General features: G+C 39.8%; 2 protein-coding genes across 6 annotated transcripts in view; one reads left to right on the top strand and one right to left on the bottom strand.

The window, feature by feature from the left end:
* Positions 1-13,822, top strand: part of pde5ab (phosphodiesterase 5A, cGMP-specific, b) — a 110,126-nt gene extending 96,304 nt beyond the window's left edge. For all 5 annotated transcript variants that reach the window (XM_063470286.1, XM_063470289.1, XM_063470287.1 and 2 more), the window contains 6 exons: positions 4,918-5,018; positions 5,720-5,797; positions 6,192-6,255; positions 9,617-9,691; positions 10,495-10,578; positions 10,693-13,822. In XM_063470286.1, the coding sequence (XP_063326356.1) occupies positions 4,918-5,018; positions 5,720-5,797; positions 6,192-6,255; positions 9,617-9,691; positions 10,495-10,578; positions 10,693-10,812 (522 nt within the window). In that variant the 3' untranslated portion in view covers positions 10,813-13,822. The remainder of the gene's footprint in view (positions 1-4,917; positions 5,019-5,719; positions 5,798-6,191; positions 6,256-9,616; positions 9,692-10,494; positions 10,579-10,692) is intronic.
* A 518-nt stretch (positions 13,823-14,340) lies between these two features.
* On the bottom strand, positions 14,341-19,675 carry mad2l1 (MAD2 mitotic arrest deficient-like 1 (yeast)). Its single transcript, XM_063465996.1, has 5 exons — positions 19,529-19,675; positions 18,911-19,057; positions 17,275-17,395; positions 14,898-15,001; positions 14,341-14,817 (listed from the first exon to the last, which is right to left on the bottom strand). The coding sequence occupies exons 1-5, from the start codon at positions 19,590-19,592 to the stop codon at positions 14,645-14,647; spliced, it is 609 nt and encodes a 202-aa protein (XP_063322066.1). The 5' UTR covers positions 19,593-19,675; the 3' UTR covers positions 14,341-14,644.
* Positions 19,676-21,801: the final 2,126 nt, after the last annotated feature.

Below are 21,801 nucleotides of genomic sequence, written 5' to 3' on the forward strand. Positions count from 1 at the left end.
AAAACGGCGTTGCCAGCTCTTTATGTTAAGATTATTTATAATAAAGACTATTTTATTTTACTAAAAGCACCTGTCTGTTCTCCTTGTATTCTGTTCTGGACTCATTTGTTACTGGTCCCCTCACTCGCATGCCTAGACCCCTTCCGGGGGACGTAACAAAGTGGGGGCTCGTCCGGGATTGGAATGAAAGGGATTGAGTTAATTACGATTGGGTACAGGTGTTTGTGTGTTGTGTGTGGGTCATTTCACTAGCTGCTGCTCTCCCCAGCTAGCATAGGGGAGTGTCTAGCTGAGCGTTTGCTCTTCCTTCGGACACTCGTTTTTTGTTTTGCCTTTGTTATTTTTGGAGCAAACCCGGGTGGGGATTAATTCTTTGTTGGGGGTAGGCTTTTCGGTGCCTTTGGCACTTGATTCGCCTTTAAAGTTGCCTCGAGCCTGGTACGCTCCAGAAGCTAGGTGAGGCTAGATTCTGAATAGGCAGGACTGGGGAGAGAGTTGGTAAAATTTTAATCAGTGGTTGGTTGACTTGACACAACACATTTTATTTCGCCTGTTTTTTTTTGGTTGTGTAGTGAAGGTGTTGTGTGGCCCTTGGGTGGTTAACGTGTGTGTTTCGGGCCGATTTGAGTTTTCATGGCCACTTTTGATATTTCTGGGTTTACGGCAAAGCCGTTGCTTGCCATGCTGGATGTTTGTAGGAAGAGGGATCTGCATGAGGTGGCAACATATTATGGGATCAGTGTCTCCACTGGTCTACGCAAAGCGGAGCTGAAGGCCACTCTGGTGTCTGGGCTGTTGGAGAAGGGGGTGGTTGTAATGCAAGAACCCCCGAGCACACCCGGTCCGGCTGGACCAAGTACAGCGCCTCATGTTCCAAGCCAGGTCGTAGAACCATCAGTATCTACACCTGTGGGCCAGGGGCTGCCTGAGGGCGGGCCAATGACGCTGCCCCGTTTTGATCCGCTTTCCACCCAGTCATCGGAGGGTTCTAAGCAGGATGCTAGGCTCAAAGTCCGTCTGGCTCGTCTCCAGCTGGAAAAGGAGGAGCGTGAGAGAGAGTTCCAGCTGAAAAAGGAGTTAGAGCTTAGGCGTCTGGAGGCAGAGCTGGCTAGGGCTAGGGAGGTTGAGCTGAAGAAGGTGGAGGCGGAGACAAAGATCAAGCTGCGACAGCTGGAACTCCAACAGGCTTCCTCCCCTCCTGTGGCGGCCTCGCTGTCACAGACAGAGGTACAGTTTGATGTAGGCAGGAATAGTCATCTGGTCCCTGTGTTTTGTGACACTGAGGTGGAGATTTATTTTGAATCATTTGAACGGATAGCGACAGCCTTGCGTTGGCCACGGGATGCGTGGGCCATCTTACTGCAGTGCAAGCTGGTGGGCAAGGCACAGGAGGTTTGTTCCTCGTTGTCCGCTGAGTACAGTTTGGATTACGACAAACTGAAAAGTGCCATCCTTCTAGCTTATGAGCTAGTCCCAGAAGCTTATAGGCAGCGTTTCCGGGGATTAAAAATGGGACAGTGTCAATCCTACCGAGATTTTGCAAGGAAGAAAAGTGTGCTTTTTGATCGGTGGTGTGTGTCCAGCAAAGCTACTGACCTGGCGTCGATGCGTGAATTAATGCTGGTGGAGGAATTTAAGAACTGCATCTCCGAGCAGATTGCAGTATACCTCAGTGAACAGAAGGTTTCCTCATTACAGCAGGCTGCAACACTGGCTGATGAGTTTGCCCTCATCCATAAAACTAGTGTTATTAAGCACGACCGACGCGATGCCTCAGTGAAGGTTAGCAATGTGCCAGCTGTGCAGTACCCAAAGAGCGAGGTACCTGTGTCCCATCTCAAGGTGAAAGGAAAGTGTTTCTTCTGTTTTAAGTCTGGCCATTTAATAGCAAATTGTAAGACCTACAAACAGAAACAGTCGGTCTCGAGGGCTAGGAGTGTGCCAGCTAGGAAAGCTGATACAGGTGGGGTTTCAAGAGCCAAAACAAAGCTCTGTTTTTTCTGCCACAAACCTGGCCACCTGATTGCTCACTGTTCGAAAGCCAACTCAAAGCAAAATCGATCTGCTTCCAAAAGAGTGAACTGTGGTTCACAAACGGACAAAGTTGCCAGTCCAAGGCAACAATTGGAGCATAATTGCTCAGTGGTGTCATTTGGTGAATGTCAGAGGTCAACTAATTTTGAGATGCCACCTGTTGACAATCTTTTGGGACCAGATGACCACAAACATTCAAACCTGCACCTCTGGCTAACCAGCATACCTGTCGCCATGACCTAGCGAAGAAGCATCAGAGAAGTGTTGCTGTAAGGCCTTCTAGCTGCCTGACAGGTTCTCCGTATGTGATGGCTCAAAAAACATCTGGCTGTCACTTGGGACACTATGTTGAGGGACTTGAGCCAACCCCGTGCAGTGTTTTCAACCCATCGAAAAGGTCTTGGCAGATTCGGCAGGCTATGCCTAACCGTTCTTATGGTGCATGTAGAGTGATATGTTTAAAAGTTGGGTAGGACATTCTGTGACAAACCACTGGTTTGTATTTATGGGAGGGGGTGTTACGGCCCTAGCTGGGCCTCCTGAAACTGCCCTTGTGTGGGCGTGGTGTTTTTCTCCGCCTCCTCCTCTGTTGCCACTCCTACCCCCTCTGTTTCTCTCACTCTCCTCTCTCCCCAGGACACAGCTGCTCTTGGTTAGCCTCGTTTGCCACCTGAATCCAGTCAACAATCACCTCTGAGGCTATTTAAGCTGGAGATGAGCTGTGAGCAGGGTGGTGTTCTCTGGTGTCTCTGCTTTGTGTTCTTGGTGTGTGGTTATCCTGCCTGAAGTGTGGAGTTGTGGAAGCAGTATAGCTGCTTTACGTGAGTAGTGTGGGCTTGTGGGCCTCGGCAGCAGTAAAGCTAGCTGCTGCTAGTGACAGGGTGAGCTTGTGGGCCCCTGGAAGTGCCTCCTCGTGGTGTGGAGTTTTTGTTTGGTTGTTGTGTTGTTTGTCGTTGTAACCTTTTTTCCTTTTTCCAAGTGTCATTGGTAAAACGGCGTTGCCAGCTCTTTATGTTAAGATTATTTATAATAAAGACTATTTTATTTACTAAAAGCACCTGTCTGTTCTCCTTGTATTCTGTTCTGGACTCATTTGTTACTGGTCCCCTCACTCGCATGCCTAGACCCCTTCCGGGGGACGTAACAACATGTCATACCACCTGCCTAGCACAGTGGTGGAAGGGTAATGATTTGAGCTTTGCAGTCATTAAGTCAGCTTTATTCTAGAGTCAAATATGACGCTAGTTGTCTGACAGCTAAAGATTGGGCAAAACTCGGGCATGCAAGGGCATCCCAGCACACCAGCAAATATACAACAAAAGGGTTAGAAATAAAAGAATTAAGGTTGTTGCAGTGGCTCAAAATTGAGACCTCAACCTGATTGAAATGCTGAGGTGACACCTTAAGAAACCTATACGTAATCAAAACCCACAAACCTCAATGAACTGAGGCAATGTTGTAAAGAAGACTGGGGGAAAAATTCCTCCACAACTATGTGACAGACTGATAAAGTCATAATCTTTAACTTATTGCTATAGGTGGTTTTACAGGCTATTGAATCTTGAGGTATATTTAGCTTATCAGAGAACTGAATATATATTTCTTTTTTTATATGGCTGTTTCACCTTGAATGTGTAGATAACAATAGGAGATTGCATTGTCCTAACAAACTCCATATCCTGAAAATCTCAAAGTGTGAACTCCTCTCGCTCAGGGTTAAGTCAGACATTGGAATGAAGACAGATACCAAATTAAAATCTTAAATGGGGTTCATTATCTTGCTCAAGGATACTTTGGCATGCAGAGTCCATGGATCAAACCACCAACCTTCTAATTGGTGGAAGACCTGCTCAACCTCCTTAGCAACAGCTTTCCTACAAGGCGGTACCTTATTGAGATACCTAGATGTTCCACAAACTTTTGCCCGTGCTCATAGCGTAATTCAGTAAAGCTCAGACACATATATATTTACCATTTCACTGCTGCACCTGTTGGGAGGAAAATCATTTTAAAGTTCTTGCAATGAACTTTGTTTATTATGCGAGAATCACTGCACAGTACTACTGTACTACTACAGTTTTTTAATATTTTAAAAATCTTTTTGGAAGTCAAATGTGCAGCAGGTGCTAACTTGCCTGAGAATGTGTATTACTGCGGCTAACTATTTATTAGCTGTAGAACTGCAGCTTCGCTACTTTCAGTCTTTTCTCAAAAAATTGCATTGAACACAGTATCATTTAATTTTAATAATTACGTACAGAATCAGACAGCTAACCCTACCCTGACCTTTAACAAAAGATTTACACTGTAGACCCAGTTGCTTGATAGTGGATAGCTGTTTTAATGCCATTGCCCTCTTCTGCTGAATATTCCCATCTTATTTATTACGCGCATTATTCTGGTCATTTTTGAGCTGCTAGCCTACCACATATCTCTCAAATGGTCCAATAAAATGCAGATAAGTACACCCTGCTCTGATTTTTATGGCCTCAAAGCAAACACTAAATACACTCCCAACTTCACAAACACCACTTAAGGCCACTGCTGCTGCACACATAAACACAGATGGAGGGATACATACACCTTATCATATGTAGTGTGATAAGCCGTAATGCAAGTAATCACTAAACAGCGCTCAGCATTGAAGGGACATGTAATGATGTGTCAAGATATTCATATAAACACTCTGTTTATAGTTTTTTGCAATCATTGCAATTGCCACAGTAAAACCTTAGTAGTGAAACCTGCAGTTAGCTCTGTTGCTACCTTACTGCGAGGACATGAAAATTAAACTCCCATCCAGCAACTCAGTATAACTAATGATATAGCATGCAGAGCTTTTCCTGCACTTACACTGTTTTCTCTCTGTCCCTCTCTCTCCAGGGAAACCAGATCCTGAGCGGCCTTTCTCTGGACGAGTACAAGGCCACTCTGAAGATGATTGAAAGGGCTATTCTGGCCACCGACCTCGCCCTGTACATGAAGTAAGTACTAAACATCAAGTCTCAATGGAGACTGAATGAGAGGAAAAGAATGGAAGAAGAAAAGCAGTATTTTGACTAAGGTTTTTAATCAGTGCAAAATTGAGTACAATTGAGATTACACTCACCTTGTGACTGTTAATGCCTTCATTACTTAAGCTCTACTCACTACTTATAGTAATTCTGTAGTTCTAGATACAAGTTTAGTGTTTAAAAGTTGTGTCTTTCTTCTGGTGAGTGTGCATTTGTGTGTGGGTGTGGTGGTGTGGGTGGGTGGATGGAAAGGGGGTATTTTCTTTCTTTGTAATATAATTGGCTTAGAACTCATGTATGTCTACAGCCCCACAGCAGCTAAAAGTTAAAATGAAAATAAAATACAGACTGTATAAGTACTCAAGCAATTTACCTGCCAAGTACATTTGAACTGGTGGCATTTTAAGGGTGGCTTCACAGAAAATTTATAGTTTTTCAGTCTTCACAGTGTTGGTTGTTATACCCACTCTTCTGAAAAGAGGGGTGACAATTTTTTTACTACATCTTAATGCATTCATGTTTTTTCTTAACTCCCTCCCACTACCTCAGTGACTTCAGCTCTTATCTTAGCCCACTTTTAGTCTAGACAGTGGGTGGTTTGGGGGCTAAGTGGGTTATATATGAGGATAATTACCTGCTGTGACATTGTTCATGTGGGTGTGTGCTGTCAGGAGGCGAGGGGAGTTCTTTGAGCTGACCAAGAACAACCAGTTTGTTTGGGAGGATGAACACCACAGAGACCTGCTGAGGTGAGTATAGAGTCTCAGATGCCTGTATCAACATTTACATCAACATAAGATAAATGTTTGTGAGGGACAGGCCACCTGCTGTGCAAAGTCTGAAAATTAAAAAACCATCATGACAGCGTGATGATTAACACTTCTATTGATCAACATATAGTCGTAAAAGCTGTTATGTGTTGAAACCATTTCTTCAAGAAAAATGGTTTAGCCATCAATGCAGGCATTCTTTGCATTATAGGTTGCCAGATATGGGTTAAGACCAAAGTTTTAGGTTTTGCTATATGTAAACCTTATATTCAAACCTGGCAATACCATGGTAATAAGTCCATAGTTTCTCCTGCTATGAGAAACTAGTGTGTCTGTGGAAATTTAATGTCTGTAACTTTGTCACCCCCTTCAGGTCAATGCTGATGACTGCATGTGACATCTCTGCCATCACTAAGCCCTGGCCAGTACAGAAAAGGGTAAAAACAAACAAACAAACAAACAAACAAACAAAAAAAACCCAACCTTTACCTGTCTGTATGTTAGTACGCTGCTTTTCTGTGTATTTATGTTTTTACTGTGGTATACACACACATCCCCTCATTTCTGTTTTCTATAGTTACATAGTGTTTCTATGAGATATAAAAAAACAGCTGAAACTGTAACTCACTTTACATATAAAGGAAAAATGGCAATGAGTAAAATATTAAAATGTATTTAAAAAATATAAAAATGTATCAAAAATTCAAAATGAAGCAAACAAACCAATTCTTAAAAATAGATTATAACTGCTAGTTAATTTGTATAATATAATTTAAAATCTTAGTTAAATTAATGATACAAAAATAATTAAGTTCCTTAGTATCAAGACAGTTAACACTTCTGCTTTGCAGAAGATGAGGGAAACTCAACAGAGTCTGAACTAAATTTGCTAGCACAAGTTTTTGTCTCTGACTCCTCCCCTTCTGAGCTGGCTGTGTGACATCCTGATTCATTCATTCATTCATTCATTGGATAAATAATAACTAATGATTAAATGAAATGAAATCTAAAAAGGTGAGTAAAGAAGAAACAGGAAGTACATCACGAGAAACTCCCAGCAGCCTAGACCTATTGCACTGTAACTAACCGAGGATTCAGGGTCACCTGATCCATACTTAACTATGAGCTTTATCAAAAAGAAAAGTTTCAAGTTTTATCTTAAATGTAGAAATCCAAACTAAAGAGGGGCCTGGAAGCTGAAGGCTTTATCAGTATAAATGGTTAAACTGGGCAACATTAAAGCAGAGTTTTTCTCTAAATCTCATGGAGCACTTTCATTCAGTAAGTACAATTCTGTCAAAGGAAGGAAGGAACACAAGTACATTTCTTACATTTTGTCATTACATTACATTTTTACTGATTAATTATTGGAACAAGAAAATAGTCAGACTGTCACAAAAGCTGATTCGAGGGTGGATCTTCAGGTTTTATCTTCAGTTTCTGTCATCTGCATTTTGTCTCATTACATTTAACAAATCAAACATAAAGAAACAGAATTCCAGCTTCATCTTATGAAAATTCAAGTTGGGTAAATGATAACAGCAGACACCATTAAAAAAAAAATTATATTATATAACAAGCTTCCTGGAATAGAGCCCTGCTGACTGTGACCTGAGGTGCAACGTGCCTTAAAATGTATTCTTTGTTATTCACATCTGATCCTACAATTTCTTACTCGAGTTACCTTTCAGAGCTCCTCCTTGTTTTCTCTTTTTTTCTTAATCACTGACCTACTACACACACACACGCACGTGAGCGTGCACTATATTCAATGCTGTAGTGTCCCTGCTGTCCCCCAGTGACCTTCATTAGTCTGTGCCTTGTTAGGAAACTCAGCCCCAGAGGAATTGTTATACAGATAAACATTCTGTGTGTTTGTATGAGAGTGTTGATAAATGAGAGCTTGTTAATAAAAACAGCTGGGCCCTGTCCTCAGATGACAGCTCTAAAAAAAACATTCAGGGCAGCAAACAAGCACATACGTTCCCTGGCTTACACACACTCTGGCAAATCACCTGCTCCTCATTAACAGATTGCGTTAAACCCATACCCCTCCTTCCCTGGTCTGTTTTACTTTCACAGCCTCCATCCATAGACTTTATATAAAGATTAACATATTCACTGTGACGTCACCCAATGGTTTTGGATTCTGGACTGATTCTAATGGTGTTTTCCTAGCATTTAGGCTGATCTGCCATATTGTTTTTGTTTTTTAGACTAGCTCTAAATCTGAAACTTCCAGTCATACAGTCAGTTAAAGTCATTATAATCATTTAAGGTTATCACTGAGACCTAACAACATAAAATATCATAACGAAAAAGTTGTATTTAAAAAATGCAATAAAGTCACCACAATTTACAAATATAGCATTTTTAATATCATGCCATTTTTTTTACTTAAGAAATACATTCTGGTTGGTTTCCACTTTTGATTTTGAAGACCTTAAATAACCAAAGAGCCAAACTGTGCTTTACTTTTACCCTTTCACGCATAGTGGTCACTACAGTGGACAGCTATTTAAAGGCTGTTTTCTTGTATTTGTGTCAGTGTTGATGATATATTTGCACATAAACCACTACACTGGACACTGATGTGTCACTCCATACTCTGCCACACACTCCAAAGGTGATGTTGTTCACCTAAGTGGACAAGTAAAAAACTATTTGAAAAGTACCTGTTTAAAAAAATTAATTTCAAAAATCTTTTTTTCATGCCTAAAGATGAATAAAAATACTTTAACAATAAAGTATAATCCTGATTGAGGTTGTCATGATTCATGCATGAAAGGGTTAAAGAAATGATATGAGTTTGTGAAAGTAACCTCCATAAGCACTGCTAAAATATTTTCATAGATCATGCAGGAAGTAAAGGCAAAGCTTCTTGGTCTCAACAATTAACAACTGCATCATAGTACTTACGTTCCTTGCACCACCACCGACTCAATCAAGAGCTGCAGACGGCTTCAGCAACACGTACACACAGAGTGATGTTGATTGGAGCTTGAGCCTATCTTCTTTATCTCTTTGTTAGAAACTTGAGAACACTAACTTTGTGTGGGGCTTTTGGGAGAGCTCTTGCTATTGCTATTCACTTGTTTCATTTTCCTTCTTCCTTCCAGCTGTCACACAGGCTGTCTTTGTCAGTTTGTCTGGGTCATTCCCAGTCATTTCCTCAATATTAATGTTCTAACGATGCTGCCTCCAGCAGCAGTATAAGCATTTTGTTATGTCCATGTAGGAGAACTCTTTCTTATGATGTTCATTAATGTGTTGTACTTCAACTCAAACTGCCACAATTATGCCACAAAGTTTCCAAGGTTACAATGACACTATGACTTGCATAGTATACAGTTCACCCAACTTAGTCTTCTGTCCAACAATAAATGAGGATTTAAAATTGATGCTTTCAGAGCAAATTATAAATGGATTGATTCTTATATTGCATTTTTGTATTCAAAACGGTCATTCATCCCTTCACACAAGCACTTTTTCTTTGCTTTCTATCTAATTCATACACATTTACACTCCAATGAACATATCAGAGAGCAGCTTTGCATTCCCTATCTTGCCTAAGGATACTTTGGCTCACAGACTAGAGCAGCTAGGGATCCAATCACCAACGTTCCAATTAGTAGATGCCCTGCTCTAACTCCTGAGCTACAGCTACCCCATCGTAAAAGCTTACTTTGCTTCTATCTTTGGTTTTACATTTAGTGTTATAGAATTTGCCTTTTAAGAACTAAAAGCTCATAAAATGTTTCAATTTTTCAGTGTTTCTGCATTTGGTTTCTGATGCAGATTGCAGAGCTGGTGGCCACTGAGTTTTTCGAGCAGGGGGATAAGGAGAGGCAAGAGCTGAACATTGAACCAATTGTAAGTAATTTCAGGGTTCATTTGAATGATATTGGATAAATCCTTCTCAACAGTGCAACATTTGCCATCGAGTGCCTGGGAATCTGTTCTGAATCCTCTGGTATTTCATCCTACTGCACTTAAATATATTCCCTTTCAAATCATGAAGTATCACAACACATTTTCAAGAACTATGCTGATGTTACAGTCATGTGAAAAGAATGTTTTCTTAGGACTTTATGCAGTCTGTATTGGAAGATCTTTGTCCTACAGTATAAAGTGCCCTGGGATCACTGTTATTGTTATTTGACACTATATAAACAAACATTTGCATTTACAGTCATGATTAATTAATCAGTTGCATTTGATTAGCAGCACCTGGCCTCTACTCACTCTTTTAATTACCTTTTTAATTCCTATTGAAGCAGTGGGAGGGTACTCATTCTTCACAGACGGTGCATTTATGTGACAAATTTCTTTTTTACATGACTATAAATACCTGTATCTTTTCTTGTCTCAGTTATTTTGTTTGTAAAATGATGTTGGACACACATTATAAATTTAACTAATTGTCATATTTTGTGGTAATCTCTCCCTCGCTCTATATATATATTCTCTCTATATCTATCTATATATAGCAATATATATATATGTATGTGTGTGTGTGTGTGTGTATATATATGTGTATATATATATATATATATATATATATATATATATGAATTTTCTCATAGATTTGTCTGTTTTGGGGCTAAAACAGTTAACTTATTAATGACTCTAATTAATATAAAGTTTACATCTCATTTTTTTCAATCTTTTCACAGGACCTGATGAATCGTGAGAAAAGGGATAAGATACCGAGCATGCAGGTGTCCTTCATTGATGCCATTTGCATTCAGTTATATGAGGTAATTCAGCCCTTGCTATTTTTGCTGACCAGTGTAGCTGATGAATAGCAATTCTTCCTGCATTCAGTTCTGCCTCTGATTTCCCATGCTGAATTGTCTTTATCACTGTCACAGACTTTGGCTGGCTTATCGGAGTATTGCTCCCCGTTGTTGGAAGGATGTCAGAAAAACCGGCAGCAGTGGAAGTGTTTAGCCGAGGAGTGTGAGAAGGGGCTTGTCAACGGCTTGGTGTGATCCAAACACCAGTTTGGTTTTCATCCAACTCAAATTTCCAGAGTTCCACATTTTCAACCTATTCTCATTAAAATTATCTAATAGCGTATTGTGTGGACTGACAGTGAGGTAGAAAAGTAATTTTCCTACCATGAAAAAAAAACATTAGCTATAGATAATAGAAGAGGTCACTTGCCTTGAGCAGTCTTAATACTTTAAGACTTAATCTATTACGGTTGAGGTGCCGCAGTCAGGTTTCACAGTTTGTCTTTCTTTTCCTTGTTGTAATCTGGAGTTTACTCACCCGGCAAAGCGTTTGCTCAGATATAGGAAAATTACAAACGATCATGCATAGCCATGCCAATGAGTACAAGTTAAAAAATAAAGTAAGATAGAAAAAAAACTGTAAAAACATCCACAAGTCAGTCTGTTGACTTGTTGGTAATCTGCCTAGACTTGGCAGCACTTTTCCTGTCTCCCGGAGTATCAGTAATTCTTGTGAGTACTTTTCACAACAGATAAAAATAGAGAAACTATGAAATAACATCAAAGTTGTATGCTAGTTTTACAGCTAAGCCCTACCATGAACAGAAAGGAATGAAATGTGTCCATAACAAGAAATCATTGTTTCTGAGGTCATGGTCATTTTATCCTGTCACCACCATTTTTTCTCACTCACCAGAGATAATAACAAAGTCAGCACTAAGCTATATTTATTACCATAGACATTGTTATTTTTGCACAGAGTGGCTTTCATATTGATGGTCTCACCTACACTATCTGTGACAGGTAGTGAACTTTAGGGAACACTGAATGGTTAAGCTGCATACACACTGGAAGCTCTACATATTTACTTCCAGGTCATATGTATTGGTAGTTGCTTCGGTCGCTTGCCTAGAAGTTGAAAAAAAAAATTATCTTCCCTTAGCAGATAGGAAATGGTAAACTGACTGATTCTTATTTAGCACTTTTCTACTCTGCCTGAACATTCAAAGAATTTGCCTGTGGTTATTTCATCTGTAATCACTTGAAGTTGTGGGATGTAATTCACTTTGAATGGTCTCTATTCACTATGTCGCTTCCAGTGTTCATGGAGCTTTAGCACCATTAGCACCATTCTAGTGGGATGAAAACAATGCAACTACTATATACTTTACATAGTGTCACAATAATCTTATAGACTTGTTATATGTCTTCACGGCGCACACACACACACACACACACACACACACACACTACGTGGGTTTGAGTCTTTCGTACATTTTATTCACTGTCTTAACTATTGCATATTTATTTTTGTTTTATATATTTATTAGAGTCTATATTGTAAGGTCATTCTTTTGTCAAAGCACACAATTATTATCTAGAAAATGTTTTCATATGTGGAAAAAAAATCCCGTCTTTTTTTATAGGCCCTTTCTTAGGAACAACTGCTTCTTCTGATGACATTTGGAAATGTACTGTATTGTGTTATTTGGAATTTAGATTTTCTATTTTTCCAGCTGTAGGAAGAGCCAAAGACTAGATCTGTGATTTCAAAGGGAAATGGATCTAGATGTTGCCACTGCCTTGTTGCGATAAAGTACACAATTCACAGTTTTACAGAACCACTTATTTTTATTTAGCCATGTCCAGTAATGCTGTTTATACATACCAATTTTACAAACTGAACGACGGAGTAATGTCTACAGAATATAAAGTATGATTTACTCACCGAGGGTGGCATCTAGCTCTGATACATTGTGATGCGGTGTATAATTTCTATTTCTGTAAACCTGATTTTCTAATGGGTAAATGTAAAAATCTGTTCAAACAAGATATTTGCTACAAGGAAAAAAATGATTCTTTAACATTTAGAGCAGTTTCTGTTGCACTACAAAGACTGACTGAACAACAGAATTTGGCAGAAAATTTCAGTATGTAACCCAGAATGTATCCAGGAGCAACTTTTTCATTAGATAAAGATATTAAGTGTTTCAGCATTTTGATGTGTTTGGGTTCACTGCTGTCCACCCTTTAGAGGCAGAGGTTTTCAGTCTGTAGTCAGAGGCGAGGTGCCATCAGCAACACATTTAAAAGAACAATCTGGTACCTTTGGACCTTGTGAAATGCAGGTTTTTGCTGATCCTGCAAGAAGGAACAATTACTCCTCAATAAAAGTGATTTCAGCATGTCCACACTAGGAATAAATAGAAAATGCAACATTACTATGACATTTTTCTGTACACCTAGAATGTTTGTTAATATCTAGTTTTGAAGGATGCTACTGTTACCCTTCAGAACTCTTTTTTTATGCAGAAAAGAAAAAGTTCTGAAATGTTTTGGTAAATGAAACTGCTGAATCAGCAGAACTAGTAAAACAGTTAATTGTCCAGCCGATAAACTGTTGATGAGGAGTCACAGAGGTCTGGAAGCCACTACCATACAGGGGAGGGCAGCAGATATTTTCTGAATACATCTCACTGAAAAAAATAATGTAGGAGGATGCATAAGGACTTAAGAAAAGAGAAGAGCAATGCGCTGAGAACTGGTTTGATCTGTTCGGTGCAGTGGAAATAAAAAAGGCTTCTACTGGATAACAGTATGATAACATTGTTGCATAAGAGCAGTGGGATCTGGCAGAACATATTTCACCCCCTGCTTTAAAGTACAGATTATTTTTTTAGTTACAGGGTTTCAAAGTTTCTGATATTACTATGTTGGTTGTTTACTTTCTCTATCATTCAGCTCTTTACATTTATACAGAGTACACAGGTGCCACATAGGTGCATTTAATGAACAGCTTACTAATGGACATGACAGATTCATTTAAACTCAAGCACTTTTGTAGATGTACATGCTCAGAAAGTTAATTTGTGTCCGTGGTTGTCATTTGTACATTGAATAAGTCTCCAGGACTATTTTACTTGTGCCTGTAGCTTAGCCTCTGTGCTCTCTGGAGAAAAAAACAAACAAAAAACCCCTCACTGCTTGGTTGTCGGTTTTTTCTTTTGCATGTATATGAGAGGGCATTACACGACAGATGGATGGATTTTTTTTTAGATAAGAGAATTGTGGGTTTTCTTTTGCAAAATGTAATATGCTGATACGGTACTATGATGGTGTTACACATCTGCAACTGTCGACACCTTTCAACACTGTGAGCGAAGTGAATAGTATGTCCCATTAAATAATACTTATTTACTATGTCTCCTGTGTGCTGTCTATAATTTCTCAAATGTACTAAACAAGCAGGTGAAAAATTGAACCAATGAGTGGATGGATGTCAGTGTGCTTTCCAGTTATTAAAACACATTACAAAGAGTGCATTCCAAACTCTAACTTCTCTTTCTTGACCTTGATGAAAAGATCAGCTTATTGAAATGCACCCCAAGACGGCATCATCTCAAGGCTCCAAAAACCATGTGATATCTTTTATACAATGCTCCAAAATAAATAACACAATGAAAAACCTTGGCACCTCCTGAACAAAAGAAATAAAACCACAGAATCACTTCTTTGGGAAAAAGCAAAAGGCATTTATTTATGTCATTTTATAAAAGTTCAACATAGATACCACTATCTTCTAAAACAGAGACTGAAAGAATGAAAGAAAGCAAAATACTAAAGAAAAGACAGTTGTTTTCTACAGACAAATGCCACTTAGCAGAAATATTTACATCAGTGTAGAAAGAACACATTTCCTTCATGTCCTTATCATATTGACAAATAAGACACAGTGAAGCTCAAAGGAAAACAGGTCCTCGTTGTCCAGTCACGCACAGGCAGTGAACAAAGACACGGCAGTGTTAGATCTACTGGTTTTTATAAGAATCAGTGGTCGGTGCTGTAACAGCTCATGTGCTTTAGAAGTTTAAACTGACTCAGTCTTCTTGTAAGCCACCATGCTGTTCACCTTGTGGATTGAAGTGGTGAAGGAACGTAAACGCACCTCCTCTGACTGGTCAATGGTCTGCGGCCCTGATTCTTCCCATTTATCTGGAACCACCAGGTCCTTGTCTGTATAAACCAAGAGGTCAAAAGCACCTGAGGGGAGGGGGGAGGAGTTGAAATTATTACCCAACCACCACATCAAAGGCTCAAATGTCAAAAGTCTCATTACTCACATGGCGTCTCTAGCAGGGGCAAGAAAGTAACAGTGGCTGTTATCTGTCTGATAACTGAGCGGATCTCATCCTGAATTGTCTTAATGGACTTCTCTCTGGGTGCACTGGGTGACACATGAGAACTCAGTTAACATGCATTATTTATTAATCAAACAATAGTCAGTTGAGTGTAATGACAGATGCTCATTTAACCAAATTACATACTCTGTTGTAAAGACTCTTCTAAAGTACAAATTTCATGTCATTTTATTGCAAAAAAAACCAAAACAAAAAAACTAAGCCACTGCAAACATACAAATTCAGATCTGTGCTGACAAATCAGCCAACCAACCCATAGTCTGCACCATTCAACTCCTGTCAATAAGTGTAAGTAAACAGATCTGTCCAGATGGCTTAGAGGATATACATGGGTTTATTTTTTACAATAGGTTTACTTTATTAAATTGATTTTTTTAAACCACAACAATCAGACCTGTTTTTTTTCCCTTTTTTTTTCTCCTTTTTTTTTTCTCTTTTTCTTTTTTCAGACCTATTTTTAGCAGCAGATTAACACATTTGGTCCTGCCACCACATATACAGTGTATGTGAGTCTACACAGTCATAGTAAGTCAGCTATGTGTGTTCTACGTGATGCAATAGTTCGGCTCATTACTGCGTTAATAATTTTCAGATAACACTACAACTGTGTGGCACACAGGAGTAAAACTCATACACCTGCAGTCAGTCATGTTGGCCTGACAGCTGATCAAATCTTGCAGCTATTTGTCCGCAGCTATTTTGAATTAATGCCCACACCAAAAAGACCAGAACATGCAGCAACTGCTGATTTAAGAAACTAAACTACTGATCTAAAAGATCCAGTGCTAATGGAAGAGGTCAGAGGAGAATTACCAAATTGGGTGAAGTTGACAGAATGGCTATATTAATTCTATACAGTAGTGCCAAGCATAAAAGCAGTCAGACTCACAACACACCTAATGTTGAGGCTCATGGGACGCAACCTAAGAAGCCAACAATGGATTCTCTCTTGCAAGCCACGGAAATCTGACACTGCAGTGGAAAGGGCTTATACAAAACTGAACACAACCTGGTCAGATTGCTGCTGAGGCTGCAGATGACAAAGCATGAATCCTTTTGCTCAAATCTGGCTTTATCTTGAGTTCATGCTGCTGTAGGGGTTAACCTTAATTTGCCAAATACCAGTGAGTTAAGGTTTTAATATCATTGCTTGAGTAACAACAGCATGAATGTGCATCTAAGAACTGTGCAACACAATCATGTAAAGATATAGCAGATTCTCAAAAACTGTTCTTAAAGAGGAAGACGACTCCAGCAGAACCAGGCTCAGGAAGAGGCAGTCATCTGCTACAACTGATTAGAGAACAGCCTGGCAGCTCCTTCTCATGCTGATCACACCAGCATTTGTTGTCAGCCAGCTTAAATGTGTTGGTCACTTTAGCACAAACGGCACAAAACTAAACCACAAGTTTCTGTAGGCAGACCACTGCATCCTCCCTACTCCCAAATTCTGGCGGTAGTTTGATAAACCACACTCTTCGGTGGGCTGAGCATTGTCATCTTTCCTGACCCAGATTGCCACTGGTTGCAGAATCTCATCTCAATATCTCTCTGTAATGAGACTGCTTCCGGTGATGACAAGCCTCATTTTTCCAGCGAGAGAGACGCTGCCTCACTCTATCGCACTGCCTCCACAAAAAGTCGTTACCCTGTCAGTGAAGCAATCAGCATCATGCGTCTTCTCAGAACTTTGACCCTATGGTCTAACTGTCATAGGCAGATTCTAGACTCATCGCTGAACAAAGTTCCAGTGCACATGTTGCCAACACAAACGGGTCAAATGGTGACGAGCAGTCATAACAGGACTCCTGGAAGCCCTATGGGACTGAGACTGGCCATGTGCGGTCTGTTCCAGATTGTCTGGCTAGCGAGCTGTCGGACACATCATCCAAACCTGTAGAAGACTGCGTGCAGGTCCTAAGTGCTGGAACTTGGCCTTCAATTTGGAGATGCTACTGTAGGGCTCACGCCACATAATACTGTAACTTGACTTTGTGGAACACCAACTGGATGAGTCCCATCAGTCAAACATGCCATGCTTATAGCAGACACTAGCTAATCACTGTTGCAGAGTCCATGCACACAGGTACTGCCAATCAGGAACCTGATAGCCCACACCTGGGGTACCTGAAGCTCAAAACAATTTATATAATATATCACTCCACTCAAACTGACGGTGGGGGAAGTACAAGTGCAACATGCCAGGTGTTGGAATTAGGAGACAGCAAATTAATGAACATTAGCATGGAGCCTTTAAAACAAAACAAACAAACAAAAAAAAGGTACTAGAGGTCCTGACCTGCTCTCTTTAGCCGACTTGTCACACTCAATGTCAAACTGCCATCTCTCGAGCACCTCGTTGGTTTCCAGACACGTGATCACCAACACCAGCTTTTGCACAGTGCACTCAAACAGCCACTCTGCAACACCAAAAGAGCAAACAAACTTTAATTAAATGTTGTCAAGCAAAGTGTGAGGTAGTTAAACACCCTAAAAACATAATACAAAGATGTACAGAATTTTGTATCCACAACTATATCCAAGAGATCACAAGTTCTGTGAGAAAAATGATGATTGATTTGTATTCTGTAATTTCACTACTCTTACCATTACACAATTGAGAGCTTGAGTGATTTGACATATGCACCCAAAAATATGAATATTCTGGTACGAATTACATTAACTAAACTTGAACTGAAAATCCAGAGATATTTACTCTATTTAGTTTTATTTACATTGCACTAAAAATCACAACAGTTGCTTCAAGAGACTTTATACTTTAAAGTAAAGAACCCACAGGCTTAAAAAGAAAAACAATCAGATGATCCCAGAACAGCAAGCACTAGGCATTGATGGGAAAAAAAAATTATTTTTAACAGGAAGAAACCTGAGGAGGCAGCCATCAACAGTTGCGGGAAAAAAATAAAAAAATAAATAAAATAAAATCTTACAATGTCATCACCTTGGACAGAAAAGGGTGCACCGATCTCCTTCCTCATTCACATACATACATATTTATGGCAAAATCAAAAATTGGTAAATCAAAAATTAAAAATCTAGCGTTTTTAACCAGAAATAGCTTTTGAGTTCACCTGACAAGCCTAAGAGTAGCTTAACACAAATTTGTGTAACATGGGAATGGAAACTCACGTGTGCTGCTTTGTATGTTACTTAACATTGATCATAAGATGCCAGGTCATACCAATTAAAATCTCAGGCATGAGTCTCATAGGCATCTGAGTTCATCTTCAACATCATGCTGCTCTGCTGCTCTGTTGTACGTTAATTGCCCCTTGGGGATAAATAAAGTCTTTCCGATTCTGACTCTGATCTAATTCAACACAACAAAAAGGGGAGGGGGAAATGCACCACCATATGGCCCTACTCAGCAATCGCAACTAACAAGTTACTGTATAACTATCATTTATTGAGTAAAGACCGATCACCGAATTAGCTAAATAAATTGACAAAATCATTCATTGTTCACAAACATCATCTTATTTTGTACTTCACTACGGCTTTTGCCTTTACTTTTTCTTCTCCATAAAAATCCAAAGTCACTCCCCACCAAGCTGTGAGCTCAGTTCTCACCAATTACGTTTTTTCTTTTCTTTCTGGTGTTCAAGGAAATCCACTTAAAGTAGACTGAAGTTTTGTTTGTTTTCTTAAGTACAATATGTCCACATTTTTTTCAAGGTCTAAGAGTAAATATGTAAAACGAAAAAAAAACAACCCATTTCCATAGTGACCAAAATAACCGTGAGTAAGATTTCTTGCCATAATCCAGCAGCCTTGTAGATATAGCTACAGAACTCGAAGCCCAAAACTACAACTGGAGTGTCTTCAGACCGCAGCTGGTTAGCTCACTCAGTTCCAGAGTTTTTCCACTTTCTCCTTAGTTGTGTCACGAGTGGAGAAGCCCACTATTGAGATACCTTTAAGTTGAGACACCACGTTAGTCAGATAGTTCTTCAGCTTGGGGTCGGTAGTGAGTTGGAGACTCATGTCATAGTGGGTAACTCTGGTGAATGTCTCTGGAGGATAGATGCCCCGTTGGTACAGGATGCTGTTGATGCCGAAAGCTGTGAATGACAATGGGGAAATCAAAGGGTTCAAATACGCCGGAATTCCAGTATTCGTAAAATTTAGAGGCTTATATGATTCAAACTTGAAAGGGACAGAAGAGTACAAAAACAACTACACAAGAAAGGGAATAACACGAGAGAAAACTAACTGGGAATCAGTGAATATATTAGCTCGGTAGAATAGAAGCGATGTATGGTGTACGTTCACGATTCTCAATACAAGGGCAGACAACTAGACCGTCTTTACAAATTATTCGGTTTGAAGTTGTGAATTGACGCTTATAGGATACATCAGGCTTAAACACTTTATTTTTCATCAGCTGGAGCTATGCTTGCCATGTGAGTGCATACATGCTGCGTTGATGCTAATATGTTATCGGGCACTATGTAGGCCCAATAGCATATTAGCCTTACATGCATGCGTGTCGAAAACGAGCGACTAAAAGATGAAATAACAGAAATACTTACAAAAGAACTCGGCTACTAACTCCGCGCTTCCTTTGAGAGTAATTCCCTTCAACGTGCTTGTCATTTTCTTAACACTTTGGTCTAGCTCTCAACAGTAAATATATTGTACTCTTTATTTTCTTCTTCTTCTACGTCTTCCGACTTCAACTACCCGCCACCCAGTTTGAATTTTGTCAGCTTCCACACTATTGCGCATGCGTGTGAGATTGCGGCGCGATTTTGATGACGTTTTAGGTTACGCTTACAATTTTACGACACTAGAGAGCAGTGTAGAATAATTAAAGCCCTTTCTATCTTGTAATTGACTGTATATTAATGTAATGTGTCACTGCACAAATGACCGAATTAATAAGTTAATATTGTAGATACCACGTTTTGTTAATCCTAAAGGGGTCCAAACAACCATTGTATGCAGACTTGGAAAAGTCACTCTGCTTTCACACAAAAGAGTCAAAATTGCAAAACAAAAGAAAGACAACTTCAGTTAATGCTAGCTTTTAAGTCTTGTTGGCTCTGTACTTCTCTTTTTGCTATGTTTGTCTATGTGCTATTTTTTTTTTTTTATCACAGTCGGTTTTTTCTCAGTCAGTAATTGTCTTTTTCTTTCAGGGGGAAAGCCATGCGGGACCTGCACACCTCCAGGACCACTAAGTGGGCAGATGAGATTTGACCAACTTCTCCCAAAATTAATGAAAAGCTTCGAACCTTCTTTGGGAAACCTGTGATTCATGAAAAATGGCTTCTTTCCAGCTGCAGCTGGTCTCATTAACAAGGTCCCCAGACTGACACAGGATATGAACACCACACATCAAACTGTCAGAAAGTATTTTTATTTACACATCTGTTAACCTTCACTTCTAATTTGCACGTTTCATTTAAATTTGAAACATCAGACATTACTTAGTAGGTGAAAATTTACAGTCAGTCATATTTAGGTCAGGTAATTTTTTCCCCTCAAATTTCTATTTCATATTTACAGTGTTTTGACTATTATGGTACTTGGATTTTCTCACACTTAGTATATTTTTTTACATACCCCAGTGATCTCAGAACTTTGTTTTCCAGGCAATTGTTCCCTGGTATCGTCTCCTAAGAAAAAATGATTTGGGTGAAGAGTCAAATGAACTGTGATAACTCGTGGGGACCAGCCAGGCTCTGACTGAATTATCCACATGGGCCAGTCTTTCTAGTGGGCCCACCACCTGTAGGAGTCAGGCGCTATTTTGCTAAGGGAGGGGGTGGACTGGTTGTAGGAGGAGGAGAAACAGCTGGAACTTATACCACAGGTTGCAAGATAGGAAATACACATGTCTGGCCTCTGACCTCAGTGGAGACATTAGGTTCTGAAACGAATCTTTTTGTGAAGTACAGCCCACAACTAGAGTTGGTTTTAATGAAAGATAAATGCAGAAAAGTGTATGCTCATATGCCAGCAGTTAGGTGCCTATATGTTAGGGTTCTCTCCAGTGAATAAGACATTGCTTCCTGCATCTTCAGGTTGGGGAATGGGTCCTGACTGTTTTGCACAATTGCACATATGCCAAACAAACAAGTTGAGCTGCTGCTTTTCTACAGTTGAGCCATTTGAGGTGGTTTGGGCACCTGATCAGAATGACTACGTTCTTCATTCTGATCAGAATGAAGTTCCCAAAATACCTCCTAGGTAAAGTGTTTTGGGAACATCCAACTGAGAAGAGATCCTAAGTCAGACTAAGAACATACTGAAGAAATTATGTTTCTCAGCTGGCTTGAGAAGATCTCAGTGTCCCACCCAGAATACCTGGAGGAGATGGATAAAGAAAGGGAGGTCCCGGGGTCTCTGCTTAGACTGAAACAAAGGCTGCATCTGGGACCCAGATTAGCAGGAGAAAATAAATTCTATTCTCACTACTTGAGAATAGAATTACTTGAAGCCACACAACTCTGCATTAATTGCAGTCACAGACTGTGAGCCACAGATCCTTGCATGCATCCTCACATAAAAAAGCTCAAGAGGATTAAACACATTCAATGGACCCATAACAACACATCCTTCCATAAATGACCTTTTTCAAGTTCCCTGTAGATGTTCTAAAGCACTTCTTAATGCAATGCCTTCAGCTTTCCTCCTAGCTATAGGAAGTAATGAGTGTGTAAAACCACAGGAATGAACTCATCACACATGTCATAGCCTGATGTCTTTTTCCTCAACCACAAGCATGTTGCCATTCATCACTGGACTCTCCAAAAGCTCAGTAAATTCTTTTTCTCTATGACACAATGTGCAGTCTTCA

Source organism: Pelmatolapia mariae, linkage group LG3_W, assembly GCF_036321145.2.
Source record: "Pelmatolapia mariae isolate MD_Pm_ZW linkage group LG3_W, Pm_UMD_F_2, whole genome shotgun sequence".
NCBI lineage: Eukaryota > Metazoa > Chordata > Actinopteri > Cichliformes > Cichlidae > Pelmatolapia > Pelmatolapia mariae.

Excerpts from the sequence above, each read along its gene's own strand:
- mad2l1 (XM_063465996.1), bottom strand. The coding sequence starts at position 19,592 with ATGACAAGCACGTTGAAGGGAATTACTCTCAAAGGAAGCGCGGAGTTA. Across the intron at positions 15,002-17,274 it reads AAGTCGGCTAAAGAGAGCAG|TGCACCCAGAGAGAAGTCCA; the intron begins GTCAGGACCTCT and ends TGTGTCACCCAG. Across the intron at positions 14,818-14,897 it reads GCCCCTGCTAGAGACGCCAT|GTGCTTTTGACCTCTTGGTT; the intron begins GTGAGTAATGAG and ends CCCTCCCCTCAG.